General features: G+C 36.3%; 1 protein-coding gene across 15 annotated transcripts in view; it reads right to left on the bottom strand.

Annotated features, from left to right (window-relative positions):
• Nucleotides 1-622: 622 nt before the first annotated feature.
• PER2 (period circadian regulator 2) overlaps nt 623-21,922 on the bottom strand; it is a 52,060-nt gene continuing 30,760 nt past the window's right edge. For 14 of the 15 annotated variants that reach the window (XM_069792036.1, XM_069792040.1, XM_069792034.1 and 11 more), the window contains 14 exons: nt 18,815-18,921; nt 18,038-18,191; nt 17,509-17,617; nt 16,463-16,594; nt 14,903-14,999; nt 14,000-14,156; nt 13,790-13,917; nt 12,006-12,179; nt 11,490-11,750; nt 9,300-10,147; nt 6,734-6,932; nt 6,006-6,198; nt 4,202-4,352; nt 623-3,086 (listed from right to left, as the gene is read on the bottom strand). In XM_069792036.1, coding sequence (XP_069648137.1) covers nt 2,937-3,086; nt 4,202-4,352; nt 6,006-6,198; nt 6,734-6,932; nt 9,300-10,147; nt 11,490-11,750; nt 12,006-12,179; nt 13,790-13,917; nt 14,000-14,156; nt 14,903-14,999; nt 16,463-16,594; nt 17,509-17,617; nt 18,038-18,191; nt 18,815-18,921 — 2,860 coding nt within the window. In that variant the 3' untranslated portion in view covers nt 623-2,936. The remainder of the gene's footprint in view (nt 3,087-4,201; nt 4,353-6,005; nt 6,199-6,733; nt 6,933-9,299; nt 10,148-11,489; nt 11,751-12,005; nt 12,180-13,789; nt 13,918-13,999; nt 14,157-14,902; nt 15,000-16,462; nt 16,595-17,508; nt 17,618-18,037; nt 18,192-18,814; nt 18,922-21,922) is intronic. The other variant, XM_069792043.1, reaches the window with a different exon arrangement.

Consider the following 21,922-nt stretch of genomic DNA (forward strand, 5'->3'; position numbering starts at 1 on the left):
GCGGTCCAAAGCAGCATCCTACACCCACTAAACTACATCACTGCTCAAAGTGATAAAATAGAAATCTTAAAGCCTCCCCACTTTCTCCACTCATCAGAGCATAAAACAAGAACATCAACAGGGAAGTACACTAGCTTGATGAGTTTCAGCAATCTTCAGAAGACATGACACTTCACATGACGACAGAAGACTAATAATCACTGTACAAAGCAAATTCAAGGAGCATAACTGGAATTCTTCACCTCTAAGCTACCAGTATAAAGCCACAAAGGGCTGCAGGAGAAAAGGTACCCATAGCTGACATTAAACAAAGCAAAAAGGACAATGTGTCTTCCGGTGGTTTTGAACAACAAACAGACAACCCAGCTGCATACACTCTTCCAGGCAATACATTTATACATGTTTTCAGAATGGCTAGTCAACATAAAGCTTCAGTCTTCCATTTGACCATAAACTGACAGGTCAGACAAGCTGGCAACAATTTTTCTTCAGGACAGTAAGCCACAACTAACTTCATAGCTTGCAAGTTTTTCAGTTTGAAATACCAGTTCACATACTATCAGTAATGCATATATTTTTGCTTCTTACATGGAGTAGAAGGCTCAAGGAACAAAAAGGCAACTAAAAATATATCTGTTTTATTTACCAGTTTTCTAAAAAGCAAAGTCATAAAAATTAGTCACAAGTGGCAAAACCAAAATATATTGCACAGTGTACAGAAAACATTGTTGACATGTTGACAAAGTGTCATCACAAATAAGTCATCTTACAACAGTTTGGAAAAATTACAGCTTCAGAATCTTATCTATAAATGGAGGCATGTAGATTTAAAGTTACAGGAAAATATTTTAATACCACCCTGTAAATGCAAACACTTTAAGGATGCAAGATTAAGTCCATAAGTAAGCACATCCACAAAATGCTCTAAATATACTTTTCTCTTCCTTTCACTAAGTTATGGTTACAAGATGGTCACTTGGGGGGGGGGGGGGGGGTAGATAAAAAAAAAACCAACCCAAAACAAAACCAGAAAAAACAACATGCTAAAGCAAAGAAGTTCAAAGTGGTTCAGGAGTCCCTGAAAATAATTTGTATAATTATGATGCACTCCTTTTATATAAAGCTTTTATTTTTCCCAAACCCTGGTCCAATTAAAATTATTTCTGTTTACATGTAAAAATGGAATATTTTTAATATGTTGGTATAGCTGCACTGTTCCATTTATGATTAAAACATTTAATACATTTGACTTGAACACCAACATTTTAAAATCTCTCATTCAGTTTATATTTACATATATTTAAGTTTGACCTTGCTAAACTATTAAAGACAGGAATCAGATCTTGCTGGGTAGTGTTTCACACTACATTCAAGATACTTATTTTTTAAATGGTTATTCTACTTGTTTCACAAGTTCACACACTCTACTATCTGCAGAACCTGTCTCCAATGCAAATTTCCTCATGACACTGTCCAATTAATAACTAATTACTTTACACAAATTATTTCTTCCACTAAGCCAGTCACTTCTGTATGTTTTTGGTGGTGTCAGATCTAACTTCACATCCTCTTTATATGCAAAGAGAAATATTTTTATAGAATGAAAATAACCTTAAATTTCAGTGAATAGAAATGTTATCCTAATAAAAAAGAAAATGCTTTCCATGAAAAATATTTTAAGACAAACATATCAAAGTTAATTGAATTTCTCCATACGTTTTTCACCCCAAGACCTACAGCTGACATCTAGCAATACTGCAACTAAACGTCCTTTAACTAACCAACATATTAAAGTTGCTCTTTTGTGTTCTCTTCCCACATCCAACATGTATAAACAGCACAAGAACATAAAGTACACATATTCAAGTCAATACAATCTCAGAGGCATTGAAATTAAATCCTTGACAGCAAAGGATTCCAGCCACGCTAAGTTTTAGACTATGCAATTCAAATATAGTGAAAGTCAATGCTATTCTCAAAATCAATTATTTTTTATAAGATCTTCAAATGACAAGAAGTGTCTAATCTTTTCTTCCCACATACAAGTCTGATATTCGTTTAGCCACACAGGAAAAACTGATGGCCAACCTCCTGACAGAACAAATCAGAAAAAAAGGTTAAAGTTATACCAAGCTTTGTCTAACAGTCACTGGAGCATACACAGTCATCCTCTGTGGTCTTAGTTTTTTAAATCTTTAAGCATAAAGATTTCTTGTGTATAAATTCTCATAAATGATGCTTCAAGGTAATAAACAGTTCATAGTATTGCAGTGTCCATTTAAATAAAAGGCTACAAAGTTGTCAGCACTCATCTATACCTTCTTACACATTCACATAAGTATTTTAACTCAAGACCACCTAACAAAATCAGTTCAACATTTCTTAGAGAAAAAAGGTTCCTACATTTCGGAACTATAGGAAACAAAGAGGATAGGATCAACTGGTATGAGAAGGGCAAGTGTGAATTTATTTGCTTGAAGGTTATTTCTTCTACTATGCTGGACCACTTCAAATATTAAGAACAATGCTAAAGAGCCACTAAGCAAAATTGCTAGAACAATTTATAATGCTGAATCATTACCAAAAGGAGACTTGAAGAACTGTCTGTACGTAAGGGGATTTTCAGTACTCATTAATCCACTCTACAAAAAACAGTAGGCATCAATGAACATTTGTATAGTTTATAAATACTTGAGGCATGTAAGTGTAAAATAGGAGTCTTTCTTTTTTAAAGAAAAGCTACACCATCTTCAACAATGTCCTTACTGGGAAGAGATTGCCACCATTTAAAAAGAGATTCATTCACAAATGACTCTTCTAGAGCAAGAAAAACACATTTGTTTTTATGAACTGGATTCGTCTTGCTGGATACAAGATTAAAACCTTTATGGATCATCACTGTAGTTTTGAAGCAGCTGTGAAAACAGGCTCAAAGGCTATGTTTGTTCTTCATTGACTTGACTCAGGGAAACCAAGTTGTTTTCCCCACTGTCTTCAATCATTTCATTAAGGTCCATTTCATGGATTTCTTCATCATATGATGTATAAAAATTGCTTTGTATATTGTCCTCACAAAAAATACATTCCTAAAAAAATTATGGAATAATATTTTATCAATATTATAATAATTTAAAATTAATTAAAATATAGAAATAATATTATTATTTGTAAGTCAAATTAAAAAAAAGCTTTTCCAAACAACAGCCTATTAGCATGCAATCTCTGATTCCAAGGGAACCTTTACATCTGTGCTGCAACTACCAGATATATTCCACTCCCCAACTTTCCCCCACACAATCATTTTATAATGAGTAGTAAATCAATACAAGTACTTGAGAACTCTACTGGAAGCAGTTATGTCATAGATCATTTTTAATGCTGACATTTTACAAGCACTTCCAATCACCTTTTCTTCCATTTGGTTGCTAACCCTGCAGTAATATGTTCACGTCAGTTGCAATACTTAAGAGACTGAAGCAACTGTACACTAACACAAATTGGATGCTATAGTATTAATGTGCCAGTAATGTTAACATCAGGATTAGGATTCCACTGCAATTCTGTTACACTGACTTTTGAAATACTCATGTGCAAAGAGAGCCCCTGCATTTGATAACTTATGTGCAAAACAGCTACAAATGATGGAAAGCTTAGGGAAAAGAGAATGCAATCAGGCATTTGTGAGTGAATAAGTAAAATACACAGACAACAAATAAAACTGCAAGGATGCTTTGTTTTGGTTTGGTTTCTTTTTTGCTTTTCAAGCCATTAATCCACTTATAGAATCAAGGCAAGAGATGATCCTGCATGAGAAGTCTGATAGAAAAAAGGAACAGGGTGCTCCCATTATTTTTGTACTTTCTAGAAAGCAATGGGGATAAATTTCTGCACAAAAAACCAGAGATTTTTATGTAGTGAAGTTTCTGGCTCTGTTGATAAAGGATTTCAAACAGATACACAGAAATTTAAAAATAGGAAGGAAATTTCTTATACTGTGTTCACCACTAACTCTCCCATTGGAAAGAAGACTTATGGTAAATTAAATCAAGCCAGAAACAACTGCACGGACATTTGAATTAATTTTTTTCTCTGCATAATTGACCAAGCTTTCATAGCAACAGGAATGGAAGAGTCTAACATAGGCAGCTAATAATTTAAGCACTGTTATACATGCAAAAGTAACTCACTCATTTAAACTTACAGAATTAGCAACAGTTTTTGGCAGTCCACCTTGCTGGATCCATGGATGAACTTCAATAAGCTCTCTTTTTTGTTCTTCTGTAAACTTTGGCTGTAGTTTCTGCATTTGCTTTAATTTCTGCTTATCTTCTTTTAAAACTGTTTCCAAATCTCTAAAATAAAGTGTATTTAGAAATTGAGCTTCAACAGTTTCTGGGCTTTATGCCTATATAAGGTTACACAGTCAAATACTAACATTTTTGAAGACTGTTTTTGTCTGGAATGTTAAGCTTACACATCTTATATTGGAAGAAAATTAAGTGTGGTTATTTCAGCAGCTTTCTGCATTTACAGACAACTTTAATGCATCTCTGCTGGCTCACTGTCTTTTCAAGTCCCATCAGTGAAAACACTTTTCTTAGAGCTATTCAGGCAGCACCACTGGTGAAATCACCAAGAACGCCAGTTTTCCTCTGCTGCTGCTGCAGTAAGTTCCAACCTTCCCTTCACTGGGAGGAGAACCCAAACCAGACACTAGATGCACATATGAGATACTAAAGCAGAACTAGTAAGGTGTATTTAAGAAGGTCATCATGAATGGATTAAACTGCAGGACTGAGAGGGAGAGATTTAGAAAACACTGCTCTATTTCAGCAACCAAAGTTCCCTCTCCCCACAATGCCCCACCTTGATTCAGAAACTATAAAAAAAAATACACACCACACCAAACATTTACAAGCTGTATACCTCTGTAAAAGATGACAATAGAAAGCAAGTTCCAAGAAACCCAGTACTATATCTGTTCCTTACAGCACAACGAAGAACAGGTTGGCTTTACACTTCTCTTCTTGGGCATCACGCTCTGACAGCAAGCTTAACTCTTCTTAACATAAAATCCTGTTTTCTACTATGTTCTCCTTGGCAGGCTTTGCTACTCTTACAGTCTACTGGAATTCCCATCTATAGTTGTCAACACTTCAGGCTACAAAAACCTAAATGCCAAGGTATTTTTAAATCTAGGGAAAAATTCTAAAGTTCTTACAATGTATTCTATATTTTTCCCCCCATCATCCCTGTGCTTCTGTATTTTGAAAGGTTGTTTTCCCTCCCTTTCAAAAGGCTTGTCTTTACTGAAACTTCCCATTCCTTTCAAAATACCATTCACTGCTCCCAAGAAAAATAAGCAAGATTTTTTTTTTTAATCTGCAGACTTGTCACCCCCTCTCCCCCTCTATCTGCTCTTTGCCATTGAAGAAGGGAATTAATTTTTTTTTAATAAAGTTTTTTCTAACAGAAACCTTAGGATTTTTACCTTTTACTTCCTTGTCCTATTTGAATGGGAATTTAGGGAGAGGATCGAACATGTGGAACTTAACAACCCAGCGATAAAAACCACAAGGCAGAGAAAGCAGCGTGCCACTGAATGTGACATCTCAAGGACAACAGCCGGGGAGTACAGATTTTCCATGCTACAGACCACCATTAGATCTAAGCATACTTGCCAGGATCTATTAACCAGACTACGAGGATTTCTAGCTAAGCAGTTACAAATCACTAACTGTAAAAAAACTTCAAAAAATACACACAGCTAATTTCAACTCGGGTAATTGATACAGGTAAGCCTAATCAAGTAATTTTTACTTTTTGAGAACTTCTTGTATAGTACACAAAAGATAAAGGAAGCAAGAATACTTCTTGACACTGAGCTACACATTAAAACCAATTTACTTCTATTGAGGCAGAGATTCGTATGTATCTTTCCTTCTATATACCCTGCTCCTCCCAACATACATAAAGTTCATGAAGGACTATGACATTGGAATTACCGTGAAGGTATCTGGTAAGTCATCATAACAGTGTCATCTGTGTTTGCCATCAAAAGCCATATAGGATCCTGAAGGACATATTTAATGAAGTGCTCACTTTCTTCCATTTCTGCCTTCATTTTGGTTTTATGATGATTTTCTGAGGAATCAATACTCCCGAAGTATTTGCTGGTATGACTAGTTTCACTACTACCTTTAAAAAGAAATTTAAAGTTTCATTATAAATTGTCAAATACATAAAGTATCTGAATGCTTTTGAAAATAGAGAAGATTAAAGAGAACTGAAAGTATAAATAAACCACTATTTTATTTCATTTTTTAAGCAGAGGGAACTTCCACTCCTAAGTAACTGTATTATATTTTTAAAACTCAAATTCTCAAGCTAAGTCTCCATTAAATTTCAACAGAATTATTAGTTTAAAATTAAAACTTAAATTAAAAACTCTGAAATGAAATATGAAGGAATACAGTATTTTCTCTTCATTATTCTGTCATACCTACATATACCTTAATGGCTATTTTATGTACACTTTAAAAAGACTCTATACTGTAAATCAAGCACAACAGAAAAAATTTCATGTTATGTAATCATTATTAAAAAGAAAGCAAGAATAAACTATGTAATAAGAATTAAAGACAATAAAGATTTTTACATAAAGCAGTTGATGTTCAAGTGGTGTTTGCAATACCTTACACTCCAACTCTTCTAAAATGCTAAGAGTACTCACTGCCAGTGTTACCTGTTCTGCTGCCTGACATGCCACAGCCATTGGATCCAGACCCCAGAGACTCAGCAGCTGCAGATACACCACTCCCTGAAGAAGCTGAACCAGTGCCTGAACATGCATCTTCTTGAAGTAAAATATCAAGCAGGACACTGGACATGGAGAGTGCATCACTATTTTGAGCATCCATTGGAGATTCAAGCTAGTAATAAGGGGATGGAGAAAAAATAAAATGAAAAAAACCCAAAAGCAAACCCAAAACCCAAGGCTATTTAGTATTAATCCATTTCACTTTATATACGAATGTTTACACAGTTATTCAAAGACAGACAACCACCCATAACACACGGCAAGACCAACTGAGGAATAATGAAGTGGACTGATAGGCAGGCAAGTGGTCCTTCAGTGAGACTGAGATTTCAATTCAATTCCTCTTTAAAAAAAGATACAGTTTAGTGAGGAAGTAAGGAAGGCATTTGCTATTCAGTTTTGACAGCTCCTGTTGTCCTGGACAAGTCAGAATTTACCCAAGCCACCTAAGACACACTAGCAGCTGCTCCTAACTATAATCTACCTCAAAGAGATTTGGATCAACTGTCCCTCACTGCTACTACTCTCAATGCAAGTCAGTTTGAAGATTAAATATTAGAAGTTAAGGTTGAGAGAACTTAGCAAAATACATAATAATGGAAAGAACTAGCTTTATCCTTAACACATTCCTGAACAAATGCCCATATTGTCCTCATTTTCCAGTAAGTGACGAGGAAATTACAGAAAGTTACATTTTTCAGGTTTCTAAATAACAGGAACTAACAGTTCAAAGAAATTCAAAAGAATTTGCCAGGAAAATTGTTACTATTAAGTTTTGTTATCAAGCTCCTTTTAATCCAGCAGAGGCATTTCAGACCATGCTTACAGTTACAGACTGTCACAGAAGGCACTGTTATACCATAGCACAATTCGGAATTCCTTATAGACATAAGATTTCAGAGATGTTATATAGCGCACAGAATACGTTAGCCCAAATACAGCACTGGATGCATATATCCCTGAAAACTGCTCCATAAGTGGCATTTGCACAACTAGTGTGATAGAGATTTTTTCCAATGAAAACCAAATGTATTTGTTCTCAAGATCATGAGATAACAAGCATGTAATAACAGAATGTGACAAGTTTTTGCACTGTATCAATCAAGTCTGGGAGTTTCTCTATAAAAACATAGATGTAACAAAATCCATTTGTCTCTGTTCTCCCTCCATTTGTCCCCATTAAGGATCAATATCAAGAACTTTAGGTAAAATAAATCATCTGGAAACTAACCAGGGAGAAAAGTTTAACATGGAGATCTAAATGTTCCCCACAGTATAGGGAACAAGCATTTTCAGAAGTTTTTCCTTCCTCCGCCTCCTTTATGGCTTCTAATGTAGATACTTGCTTATGACTCACTGCACAAAGAAAGTAATCTAATCAGCTGCTAGCATCAACACTAACAATACTTTTTACTGATTACTTACAATAGTTTAGATCTCAGATAGGCCTAAAAGTAAAAGCCACCCTTTCCAATGCCTGCTTTCCTTTTATCAGCAGTGAACCCACAAGTTCTATTTTATAACTGCACCATTAGATGCAGAGACCAGTTATAAACCACAGCACAAGAAAAGCACAAGGGATGAAGGAGCCAGTCTAAAAGGTTTAGGTTGCAACTCCATCCCATCAGTGACTTAACATTTACAAAGATACTCTATGGTGCCCTTAGAAAACGCTAATATTAGTCTACATATTTCTGTCATAAAACCTTTATGGACATATTACTCCATCTGAAGTTTCTGCAAGCTTATTTGTTAAACTGATTCATCAAATGTGAATGAGCCAAGAAATAAAAAAACCTGAAGTTAACCAAATAGCTCATCACAGTTTTAGTGCACCAAATAAAACAAAAATGAAGTTATGGTCTGCAAGCAATAATTCATTCTTCCTTTACTTTGGCTGCTTGTTTGTAAAAAAAGATGTGATTTTATTTTAAATCAGCTTCTTTCAGACCATTTATAGATTGTTTCTCCCTCCACACAAATTCACTAGCCCAAAACTTTTTGCTAAAAATAAAGTGCTCGTATTATTTTAAATCTATTTCAGTGCTTTTCAATGGGCTTATCCATATTCATACCTTTTTAAAAAAAGGGGGAACAAAACTGTTTCAGGATGTATTTCCAAGCTTCCTAGTGTAACTTTAGAAGAACAGCAGCAAGGTGGTTTTACTTTTTAAAGGTTAAGACTATTCTAATGATTGGATTTCATGTTTTATTCAGTCTGCTGAAGTATGAATTTACTAACTACAGCTGTGAGTCCATCTCCTGGCATTATATTCACCGATTACTGTATATCATTAAAAAATAGGTCCCACAAGTGAAAGGATTGAAAACAATGTAGCAGAGACAGGAAAATGGCAGGGGGGGAAGGATCCATTTCAGGCATTTCTACGTATTAACAACTTCATGTATGTTCAAGAATGTGAAAACTTTAATTAAAAAAAAAACCAAAACCAAAACCAAAACCCATCAGCATACTTACTGGTAAGGATCCCTTTCCATTACAGCGATCGGTTGTCATGATTTTGCCTATGGCTCCTTCCTCACTTAAAGCTCCACGTAAACCCGCAGGAGCTCCACTTTCAGCAGTTTTTGTAGTTTCTTCTAACTGGAGAAGATTCAGAGGAGAACTGCACCTTGACTGGAATAGAGGTGGTGAAGCCTGGTCTTGAGGACCCACTGACTGTGGAGTGCAGGAACGGGATGGCTCATTTCGTGGCTCTGTGACAGGAACCTTTTCACTCTCTGCTGGTGGATTATAATGGAATGGCTGTGCTGGAAAAAACGCCTGTTGTGGGAAAGGGCTGGGTGTAGTGAATGGCGGCTGTGTTGGAAATACTGTCTGTGAAGAGAAAGTGGAATGGGCAGGGAAGTTGGGTTGGCTGTGGTACAGTGTTTGAGGTAAGTTATTGTTCATCTCTGGGTAGACATAGTTGGGGAGCACAAGAGCTACGACAGGTGTCATGAGGGGTGCAGAGAACTGGGATGGTTGCACAGGGCAAGTATTTCCAGAGTCTGGCAACTGATTAAATCCAGAGACTGAAGTCTCAGGAGCTGGTGGCACAGTCCCTGCTGCTGGAAAAACAGGAAGTGGATATGCAGGCATAACCGTGGGAAAAGACATTGCTGAATAGCTCGTTTGTGAAGTGTCTGATGGTGACCAAGCAGTAGTATTTAAACCTTGAAGAGGGAACCGATGAGGGAATTTAGTTCCAGAAGTTGTACTGTCCGAAGACTCCTGTGGTTTAATGCGCTTTGATTTCCTGTTCTTTCCACTTTTCTTCCAAGGCTGATCCATTCCAGAAGTGCCATTTCTTTGTGCACGGCCACCTAAAAAAAGAAAAGAAAAAATCAGGAAGGATCCTACTTGCAATCTGATGTATCCCTTTCACCTTGCCATCCCTAGAAGTTGCTCAAAACCGCAGTTCTGGACTTAGCCTACCCAAACTGAAGCATTTGGGAAGGAGTCAGTTCACTTTTACCTCTATCACAAGAGCTGAGCTAACTGGGCAATGAAAACCATGCTGACGCACCATGGAAGAAAAGACAGCAGCAGTGGATCAAATCAGGCTCAAATGTGTGTCAAGCAAACGGCACAACGTTACATAACAGTGGCTCACAGAGGGACAAACTTACAATTACTCCAGCTATTACAGCGAATGCAGTATGGGACATGACTGAAAGCATTTCTAGAGAGTTAAGGTCATGCAGGTCCATAATTGAAAAGGTGAGGGAGGGGAAAAAGCATGCTACCTTTACAACCTTATTTTAGGAGAAATCTGCACCAAGCAACTCTTTCCTACGTAAAGGCTGTCAGTTCATCTGATTACAGACATGAGGAAATCCATAAAATATCTTCTGGTACTAAAAGCTGCTCAAACTTTTAGTTTGTCTAAAGCTTATTTAGATAGGCTGAAATTCATCAAGTATAAAGAATTCAAGGAGACTAAAGGGCTCCAGAACAGGTTTCCTAAATCAAGGACCTGCATAACTATTTAAATAAAAAAATGCAAGATAAGAATTTGCAAAAAATACTTAGCAGTGTCTGACTTCTGTTCCAAGTCAGGACTGAAATGGGAACAAAGTCAGATCAGTATCAAGCACTTCTGAAAATGCCATCTGGAGTTCTAGTCCTAATAAACAGAACAATCTCACCATTACTGCTAGTCTGTGCCACTTCCATCCCACTGATCACATTATTAACTCAAAGGCAACCAATGATCAGATTGTTTCACTGATTATACAATAGTGGAGTGGGGGAAACTGGATGTAAAGCAAAGGGGCTGGAAACAAAACAAAATCAGAAACCTGAAAAAAAAGGAAAGACAGAAGAGAAGAAAAGCAAGGGAATGCAAGCATAGATACAGTAAAGCAAACATGCTTAAGTATGTCTTTTGTCCCTTGAAAGTAGATGCATGACAGTAATAGTATAGTGAACAGATAAAAATCAAAACATTAGTTACTAAAATGTCAGTTATTACATTAAAAGCTATATTCCACTCTCAATATTCAAGCAAGATTTAGCAGAAAGAATTTTTCTGTGGACATTAAAAATACTATGCAACTGTCGCTATTCACAGTGGCCCCACAATAGCTAAAAATGGAAACATCCTCTCAACAGGATTTACTTCATATATAAATACAAGCTGTATCATGAAAACTATTGCCATACCACGTTCACCAGGCCGTCCTTTTGGTTTATCTTGTAAGTAGTAATTGCAGTGGGACTGAAAAATATTAAATCTCTTGATTTCTTTAAACTTATTCAAAAAGCTCTGCTCCTCTTTTTGCGTATGCACTGCAAGGACTTCCTTTGTAAGTCCCAGTTTTTTAAACGGCTCCTTTTCTTGATTTACATGCGCAGAGCTAGATGAAGGGGCAAGAAGTTGGCCTTCTAAGAGTTCTGCTCCACTTGGACCATCTTCTATCATTTCTACAGAAATAGGAGGAGAAAAATAAGATGAAGTAAAAAAAGCCCTGTATATGCATTTTTAAACTATTACAATTCTGTAATAATTTTGCTGTAAGTTTAAGATACAAATTCTGTCCCTATTTATTCCATTTCCACAGGAACATTTTAGCTGTAAGAAAGTGTCAGTCACAAGCAGATACTAGCTGCTCACATGTCTGAAGTTTAAACTTGCTAGCAATCACCATTTTGAAGAAAATTTATTAGTAAAAATCATACCTAATTCAGGTTGTGGTTTTTTGTCTCCAACATGAACAATGGTGCTACTGTAGCTGCACTGACTAGTGAGAGAGACAACACTTTCAGGCTTGCCAGGTAAAGCCAAAGATGTTAAGTGAGCACCAACCACTGGGGGACCATTTGATTTACCAGATGCCTTCAACACAGCAGGATCTATTAAAAGAAATAAAGTTGTAGTTTACTGAACATTAACAAGAGCAAATGCAAGTTACACGTTTCTAGGGTTGCAAAACAGTGGAGGCTAAACTGTGCTTGTCAAGACACAAAATTAACATTTTAATTTATGTATTCCACCAAGAACATTTTAGGAATGGAATGACTTCTGAGCAACCACATCCAATCCTCTACTTTCACATACAGCCAAAGCAAATCTTCTCAATTAAGGACTTTTTGCTCTTTCCTGGTCTTCACTCTCCTTTCAAGGTACAATTTTGGAAGAAAGTTTCTAGCCTCTTCCAGCCTAAGCTCCCACCCAGCTCCCATATTGTTGTACACTAATCTCTGTCATTAGCTGGTTATCCTAAACAGCCTTGCCCTGAGCATCCACCTATTTAAATTCTCTCACCTGAAAGCTATACACAATAATCCAGCAGAGGTCATACCACTGCCTTGTAAAAACAGCATTAAAACATTCCTTCTCTAGTAGGAATACTTGCCATAACACATGTTTAATACCTAAAGTCTGCTTTTTTCCTGACTAGAGTATGCTGGTGGCTTCATTGTTCTCAGTCATCAGTGCACCAAAAAGCTAGCGAACCAAATCTTCACCTGTCAACTAAACCTGCATAGACTCTAAATGACAGCAGAAATTGTGTTCCTAATTGCATGATGCTAGTTCCACAATTTCTTCCTCTCTAGTTCTCAAGGCATTCCAATTTCTTCTACAGGACACTTTGTTCCTATGTATACTGATACCTTCTAATTTGATTCTAAAAGCTGCATTAAAACTTCTTTTTGAAGCTTATCAAAAGGAAATATAGACAAGATCATTCCCAAGACCAATTCTGGGGAAACTCTACTAGACACTTCCCCTTCAGCCTCATATAATGACAAGGTTGAATCAGCAAGTATCTCATTTATGTATAGTTCTTTACCAGTCTCACAATTCTTGTACTAGCCAAACAGTTACATTCTTCACTTTAGCTCCCCATCCAGACAGGGACCATATCAAACGCTATCCTTGAGTCCTAATAAATTAAGTTAATGTTTTTACCTACAGCAGACTTTAGATAACTATGCTCAGTAATCCCCATCTTTTGTTTTCATGGCTGGACATTCCTTTCAAATGGGTTCTTGTGCCTCACATGACATAGAGCAGTTTGATGCTGCATTTTACCCTCTCTTGTTCCCTTTTTTTTTTTTTTTTTTACATCCACAAAGTAGTAACAGAAGTGTAATATGTGTATTTTTGTTGCAATTAATTAGCTGCCAGGTTCTTCAGCTGGTTGTTCCTACAAGTCCCAACTGCGAAACAAATTTTTTACATTTGATAATGATTCAAGTCCTAAAACTCAAGATCTCGCTGTATTTTGTACAGTATAAGCAAGCTTATTGCATCTACAATCCAGATATTCAATCAACTACTCAGTATTCTGATTGTAGGGAAGATTTTGATGATAAAAGTTAGATCACCAAACATCTAGCACTGACAAAATGGCTATGAGGTCACGCCCAAGCTATACTTGTCATTACTCTACAAAGAGGTAACATCCAAGCAGCTGCTAGCAAAAATCAATCAAGAAAAAGCTGTCATGTAGAGATACCTCCCAAGCGCTGTAGAGCATTATCAGCTGGTTTTTGTTCATGAACTCCAGAATTCAGTGATGCAACACTTGATGAAGGTTCACATTTTCTTTTTGCTGTACCAGGCACATTACAACTCTCCAAGTACCTGAAGTACAATGATTTAACAATATTAGATATGCAAGTCTTAAGTCTAGAGGTCAAAAGTAATTTCAACACTAGTTGCTTACCTGATGACACTGTCTAAACAGCTAATCTGTTGATAAGAATATACAGGTTGTTCTTTCCAAGCCAACTCTTCAGTAGTCACATTTTTAGGAGCAGCTGTTACTGCAGTATCCTTTCCCACTACATCTTTCACCTGACCACCAGAACCATTTTGTTTTTCTGTGAAAAGAGATACTGCTATAATGCAATCATGGCATTAAATCCTTGCAAATTCACCTAAAAGCAACAGTAGAAGTTCTCATTTATACACATTTCTTAACAGGTCACAAGCTAACCACTGTAAAGCAAGTAAAAGGGTTGCGCGCTAATAGATAAACATTGTGTAAATATTTTCCTGTCCTTATGAATTCTTGGAGGAGTTTAGTTAGGTTGACACATATGGATCCAAAGGGAATAGATATTATGGCTGTAAGAGAATAGATATCATTAGAGTTGAAACACACGCAATATGAGGACAACCCTAGTGCCCGTAAGTTATAACAAATTATTAGACGAATAAGCTACAAATGTATGCAGAATTTAAATCTGATTAGTAAGATTTTCATTTATCAACTTAAAAATTTCTGAGGTTACAATGCAAACAGGAAAGACAACATTCATAACATTTTCTTCCACCTAACAGAAAAGACAATTTTTGACTTGTATAAAAACATGAGCTACAATCAAGGTACTTCAACACCTTTAGGACATGCCCTAACTGTGTATTTTACCATTATCAATTCAGACATAGCTGAACACAGTATTTTCCTGAACACAGATGAGACACACAGGACAATAAAATTTTAATTGATAAAAATGCTGTCCTTATGCACTGATTAGAACTAAACTAGAAAAAATCCTACTGTCATATTATATGAGGCACCAGCGCCATAGACTAATACTTACTTAACTTGCTAACATCCTACCTGCAAAAGGTTCTCTCTTATATTCCAGTTTTGCTTTATTGTCAGTGAAAATACGCTGTCCTTTATTTTTGACCTTACAGGCATCCTGACAAACCTCCTGAAAGCAGGTCATTAAAAAAGAGTTATTACAAAATTCTGACATAAAACATCATGTACAGTGATTTCTCAGTAAACTAAATCTAACCTTAGTTAATCTCTATCTTACAATTAGTCTGATCACAGGAGAAATCCTGATGTATAGCATTTTATTGTACAGCAGCAGAATTTGGGGAATTGGAAAGATAGGATATTTGAAGTATGATTTTGTATGCAATTACTCTGTTTTGTTTAATACAGTTGAATGACTTGGATAGGAAAATATAAAGATACATTACGAAGAAGACTTCAGAAAAAACCCAGTATCATTTGGTAAACAAAATATTGCTGCTAAGACTGAGAACTTTTTGTGCTAGAAGTTTAACCAAGCACTGACAGGATGTTATAGAACTATAGTATAAGAGTCTTCACTACCTGTGGAAATAGTAAAGGAAAAAATAAATATTCATTTCCCTCAAAACCAAGATCTCCTTAAACATTACTCTTCTGCATAGCTCTGAAATATAATAAGTTATCTGTTATAAAAAAGAATCCAGAGACTTCATCTGCTTAAGCCACTAGTGTTTTAAGGACTGTAAGCCAGGAAAGTGACCACCTCGGCGAGAGCAACAGTCTGCCATGCCTCATCACAGAAGCAGAAATCAGATCTGGGAGAATTAGCCTATTGAAAAACATAACTAAGTAAAGGAAAATTTTGGCTTTCAGAATTAAACGCACCTCAGTGAGCTACAACAAATTTGGGAAGAACAACAGGAAAGCCAAAATTACTAGAGATGTTGAAAGGTGCAGTTCCTTTGACTGCATCTGTATTCAGTACATAACTCTCCGTCTGGTTTACATTGCCTATGGAATAGTTCTATTAAGCATAGGCACAAATTTAACACTGCTGTATTGTTCAGACTAATGGAATTTTAAAAGTTACATCTCACTAGCAACTAGGTGTAGCAAATGGCCCAATCTACAGTAAAGTAGAGTTTTAAGCTCAAAAAAATTTTTTATTTTATTCCATTCTATATTATATACTATATTTTTGCAACATAAAAAGTGATCAAGGTCAAGCAGATATTACTGCATATTATCATCTTAGTTTCATTTGGGAAAACAGTAATTACAGACTTTCCCCTCCCAAAAGAAACTGCTTTCAAATATCCAGCTGGCTTTCCGAGAAACACAGCATATAACATGTAACAGACATTAGAATAAGTTAACACACCATACAGGTTTAAATTCTTTACACACACTTCCACACCTATAACTGTGCTTCAGTACCCTGAGACTTCATCTACACCAGAAATGTTTATTCCCCTAGACAGAAAGGTTTTTTCCATGTTAAAAAAGAAATATGACTTTTTCCTTATACTTTCTTCCATCCCTAATTTGAAAGAGTTATGCTAAAAGTAAAAAAACCCCACTTTTACTAGTTTGTTTTATGCCACATACTTGAATAAGAAAAACCAAACCTACTGGCTTATCCTTATGAGTGTCTTCATTATTATTTCCTGTGCTGTCACTGGAGGATGCCACACTCATTAAGTGCTCATGGGAACCATTGCTACCTAGACTTCCATATCCGCTGGATCCACTGTTGTGCACAGGCTGTTAACAACAACAAAATTAGATATCTACACACATATCTCAGCACACCAGCTTTAAACAAAATTGAAATTGCTACCAGTAATTCCATGTGAAGAAAAAAGGATTTATTTTAGTTTTGGTTTGGGTTTTTTGGGGGGGGTTTGTTTGTTTGTTTTTTGAGGACTCCATAGCTGCATGAAGTTTTTAAAATATCAACTGGAGCTTTAACATACTTCAGTAAGTCTTGTCGGGTAATCATGAGTTGTCGTGGTTTAACCCCAGCCAGCAACTAAGCACCACGCAGCCGCTCACTCACTCCCCCCCCATCCAGTGGGATGGGGGAGAAAAATCAGGAAAAGAAGTAAAACTCCTGGGTTGAGATAAGAACGATTTAATAGAACAGAAAAGAAGAAACTAATAATGATAATGATAACACTAATAAAATGACAACAGTAGTAATAAAAGGATTGAAATGTACAAATGATGCGCAGGGCAATTGCTCACCACCCGCCGACCGACACCCAGCCAGTCCCCGAGCGGCGAATCCCTGCCCCCCCACTTCCCAGTTCCTAAACTAGATGGGATGTCACATGGTATGGAATACACTGTTGGCCAGTTTGGGTCAGGTGCCCTGGCTGGGGATGAGAAGCTGAAAAATCCTTGACTTTAGTCTAAACACTACTGAGCAACAACTGAAAACATCAGTGTTATCAACATTCTTCACATACTGAACTCAAAACATAGCACTGTACCAGCTACTAGGAAGACAGTTAACTACATCCCAGCTGAAACCAGGACATGAGTGTAAGTAATCTCTAGGATTGTAGCCAAAAATTCCCATACAGTAGTAGACAGCTAAACAAAATGTCACACAAAGATAAATGCCCTTTCTTCAGTGGGAAATGAAAAGGGTAACATTAAAGCACATGCTGTACCTGCAATAATAGTCGATATATTTGCTCAGTGATTTCCTGAACACTGGGATGAAGAATTCTATCCTCTGTATAGTTGGGAGCGGCAAAGACATCTTCATTTAAGGGACCCCTGCATAAACCAAGCATATCCCAGCTCATTACAAATGCAAGTACATCAATCACAGAGGGATCACAACTTCAATTTACCATCTATATATAGTAATCTGATGCTTACTCTATTGCATCTACAACCTTTGAATCTGATTAAATACATACCGTTACTCACTTTGAGCATGGCTTCCCTCTTCTGAAGCAACTCTTGACAGTATTGGCAGAATTTGAAGGACTTCAAATTTCTTTTTAAAGCAGTTACTACATCACAAAACTCAAATTTAAGAAGGAAGCTATTTGTATGTGTGATTTCCAACACCCGCCCCGCCGCCCCCAAAATCCTTATGTCTTTCTTAAGGATCACTATGTAAACCTGAGGGGAGGGAAAATAAAAATTTAAAAATAAAAAAATCTTAGTCACAACTGTTTATTGACTTACGTCCTAACTTTGTGTCTTCCAATAATAAATGAAACTTTTCGACTCCAAGGGTTGATGAAACTGGACCAGCTAGTGTCCATGGTTATATAATCTCCATTTCTAGTGCAAAACCTGATTGGTGAATAGTCAAAAGGCTGTCCTCCATACTGAAGTACTGTAATAACCAATTCAAAAAGAAATTCCAGATCAGTATTTGCACAATTCTACTTAATGATTCAGGGTTTTACAGTGAATTGCAAAGGAGAATGATGGTATTTGAAGGAACAAATACCAGATTCGGCTATACATTTAGAAATGCTGGGCTACCAGAACAAGCAGAGTTTCATAGTTTATTGGACTATATCAAGAAAATCACCTTCAGAACACAAACTAAAGATGACTGAAGAAACAGCTTTACATTTTCAAAGCTTAACAAATTAACATTGCCAGAGTGGCTCTTATTTTCTTCTCTATGAAATAAGACTACCATTTAAAATGACAACTTCTATCATTGCACTCTCAAGAAAATTTTCTTTATGTACGAAATACTCATTTACAGACAATTTGTTTACAGCAGACACATATGCTTTGTATCAAACATGAAATCGAGTGATTTCTCATTTTCATCTATTTCCATTAAGAATCAAGTTGTAGAGTAAAGGGTTCAGTATTTACTTGCAGAAAAATTCATAGTCACAGTTAATTTTCACCTCCTACTTGCTGAGGTCTTTGTAGTCATTATTATTAACTTTTAGAAAAAAAAATTATATATTTCTGCCACAGTAGGAGATTACATACTTTTTTTGTGAATTGCTAACATTAAGGGTCTGTCATTTGGATGAAGATGCACCAAGACTGGTGTTCCTATTAAGTCCTGAGGTAGGTATCCCAACAGAGGTACTGCTCTGGGAAAAGAAAAACAAGGAAAAAAAAACAATCAAGTGGAATAAATGTATATTTGATCTTTAAAATGCTTCCATTTTAAGTTTTCTTTGCTCTTTTTCCTGTAAAGAGAATGAATAATTTTAAGTTTAGATTTGGGGAAATAGCAGTGTCAACTTAATAACAGTAGTACTCTTCGAACTCTGTTTGTGGCGTGGTTGGGGATTTTTAGTAACTTTACAAAACAATGTAATCGGACCAAATCAAGGCATCCGCTACAACAGTTCTGTCGTTTCTGTGCTGCCTAGCTCTAGAGAATAAATACTTACCCTAATTTTAAAAGGCTGTTAATAAAGTTTAATTGTGTAAAGCTCTCACGAATGTAAATAGTACCTCAATCTATGCGCTGCAAGCCAAGGCTAAGGATCACAGGATTACTATAACTGAATTAGCAACAGGGTAGTTGACTAGGAATCAAGAAAACTCTCACAGGCAGGTTAAGACTTCAACTCAAAGGAGCTGCAAGGAAGCAAGCTTATTAATTAAAATAGAGAATTAAAAGTAATGTTATTGAATTCCTGTGCATTATCAATGACCATTTCCGATGATGTAAATGACTAATTCATGTAATGAAATAATTTTCATTGCTCACTTAAAGCATTCGTATTAAGTAGAAAGAGCAAAAGTTCACAAATGTCAGTTTACACTTTACCCTGAAAGCTAACTGCCAAAAATATGCTTTAGAAAAAAAAATAATGCGTGAAGTCACTACTACTTAGTAATGTTTAAGCAGTTGCCAGATGCTAACAAGTCATCTTGTAAACTCAAAGCACTGTATACCGTCCCCCCAGCACCATTCTCTGACAAAGGCTTGGGAGCAGAAAGATACTCAGGTATCTGAACTGCTATAATGAAGAACTTAGCCACACTGTGCCACAGACACAAGATCTGTGTTGTGTTGGAACTGAAAAGCATTATGGGACAAACGCCTTCAACACTGCACTTCCAATAACCCATTGCAATTGGATCAGTTCCCCAAAACATCAAACATACCCTTCTGGCAAAGACACTGAGATATTAAGGGGAAAATGAGGATAGCAACTAATGCCTTATTATTGAAACAATTAGTTGAATAATGAGTCTTAAAAGCTTGTGGATGACCTAAAGCAACAACTTCACAAAGCTGAAACTGGCATGAAACTCATACTAAATCATACCATTTTGACACACCGACATTTAAAAACACTGCCAAGTTCAAAGCACATAAGAAAAGTTATGCCACTAGAGGAGTTTAAAATACCAATCAACTCTGAATTACTTCAGTTAGGAGTTCATCAAGTAACATAAGAAGTAGAAGAAAACATGAGTTTTCGTTCACACTGTTCCTGTTCTTTGCCACCTGCTTTATGAAAGCCTGGCAAATTCTACATTTGTTTGTGCTGCAACAGAACGCCTAGACTAAAAGGGATGAAATTTTAAACTGTTATTTATTAACCTAGTTATAAAGAAAGATGCAAATTCAGTCACTTCTATGAAAAAAAAAAAAAAAAGAAAAAATCTCCTACACATTTTTATACTGATATGAACATCTCTGGAAGAGTCAGGGATCTAGAATACAAGACCGATGAGTAAAGATTGAGCTGAGCTTGCCTGTTCTGATGAAAAGGAAGCTAAGGGATGATCCGGGAGCTTCCCACAACTACTGGAAAGAGGAGTTACAAAGGTGGAGTTAAATTTTCTTGGTGGTGCCAGACAATAAAACTATGGGCAGTGGACCCAGACTACAGTCTGGAAAGCTTATGCTGGATGTTAGGATGAGGTTTTTTAAAAACTGAGTAGTGCAACACAGGAACAGTTTCCCACACAGACTGTGTAATCTCTGTCCTTAGAGGTTTTCAGGCATTACTGAGACAAGGTCACAGCTGACCTAACCTAGAACTGGGCAATGGTTTCATTTCAAGCAAAATGATGGAACAGAGACCTCCAGCAGTCCCTTCCAACCAGCATTTCTGTGATTCTATAATGCTGTATTTGAGAATACTTAATTCACTATCTGCCAGAGGCAGTACCTCAGCATCGTTATGCTTCCTCATAATGAATAACTCAAAATAATTCAGAGTTTAAGTTAGTAAACTCATTTTATGAATGCAAATGCACATATGGCATAAGAATGGCTGATAAAGAGAGGCAGCAAGTTTAGTTTGTGTTTTACAGAATGACAAAATGTCAAAACAACATGAATAAGAAGTCTATATTATATTGCAAGTTAAATAGGAAACTACTTTAAATTCATTTACTAAGATCACTCCACTGTGAACTATATAGAACTCCTTACACCCATCATACACATCAAGGACCAAACACATTTCAAAGACAAATATATACAGGAACAATTAATTTAATTCCAGGAAAATATTTATATTTACTTAACATGTTCTGTGCAGAGATCCACTTGCAGAGTTAGCACAAATAAGGATTTTTCCAACCCATGAACACATACTGATTACAGAATTAACTTTATTTTATGCAAGTCAGGCAACAGTTTCAGCGTTGTATTATGAACAGTTCTCACCTAACAGCAGATGTTCAAGTGTATATTTTAAAATATTAGACTCTGCTTTCTCTAAGAATCTATTGGTTTATGTATTCCACCTATCCCTGGAGAGCTTAAGAGTAATAAACTGCATATCTATATCTTGGCAAACATTTATCTGGCTGCCAATGCTCTCAGGAGTTAAATAATTAAAAGCGAAATCAACAACACAAATTCCAAGAACAGAAATAAACGAAGCAAAGTCCTAACATGAGACCAAGATGTAATCGACCCTTACTGTGTTCAAAAATGGTATTTGGAGAGTAAGTGGTAACACCAGACTAAGAGGAAAGAAACTTCCATAGTAGCCACACAGAAGGGATTTACTGCACTTCACCCAAGCCCAAGAATAAGGGCAAAGCTCTCTATTCAGTAATCTTGCCATTTCTGTTAAATGAGTACTGGAAATAAATGAGCTGGGGGTATGTGGA

Source organism: Haliaeetus albicilla, chromosome 9 (genome assembly GCF_947461875.1).
Source record: "Haliaeetus albicilla chromosome 9, bHalAlb1.1, whole genome shotgun sequence".
Lineage (NCBI taxonomy): Eukaryota > Metazoa > Chordata > Aves > Accipitriformes > Accipitridae > Haliaeetus > Haliaeetus albicilla.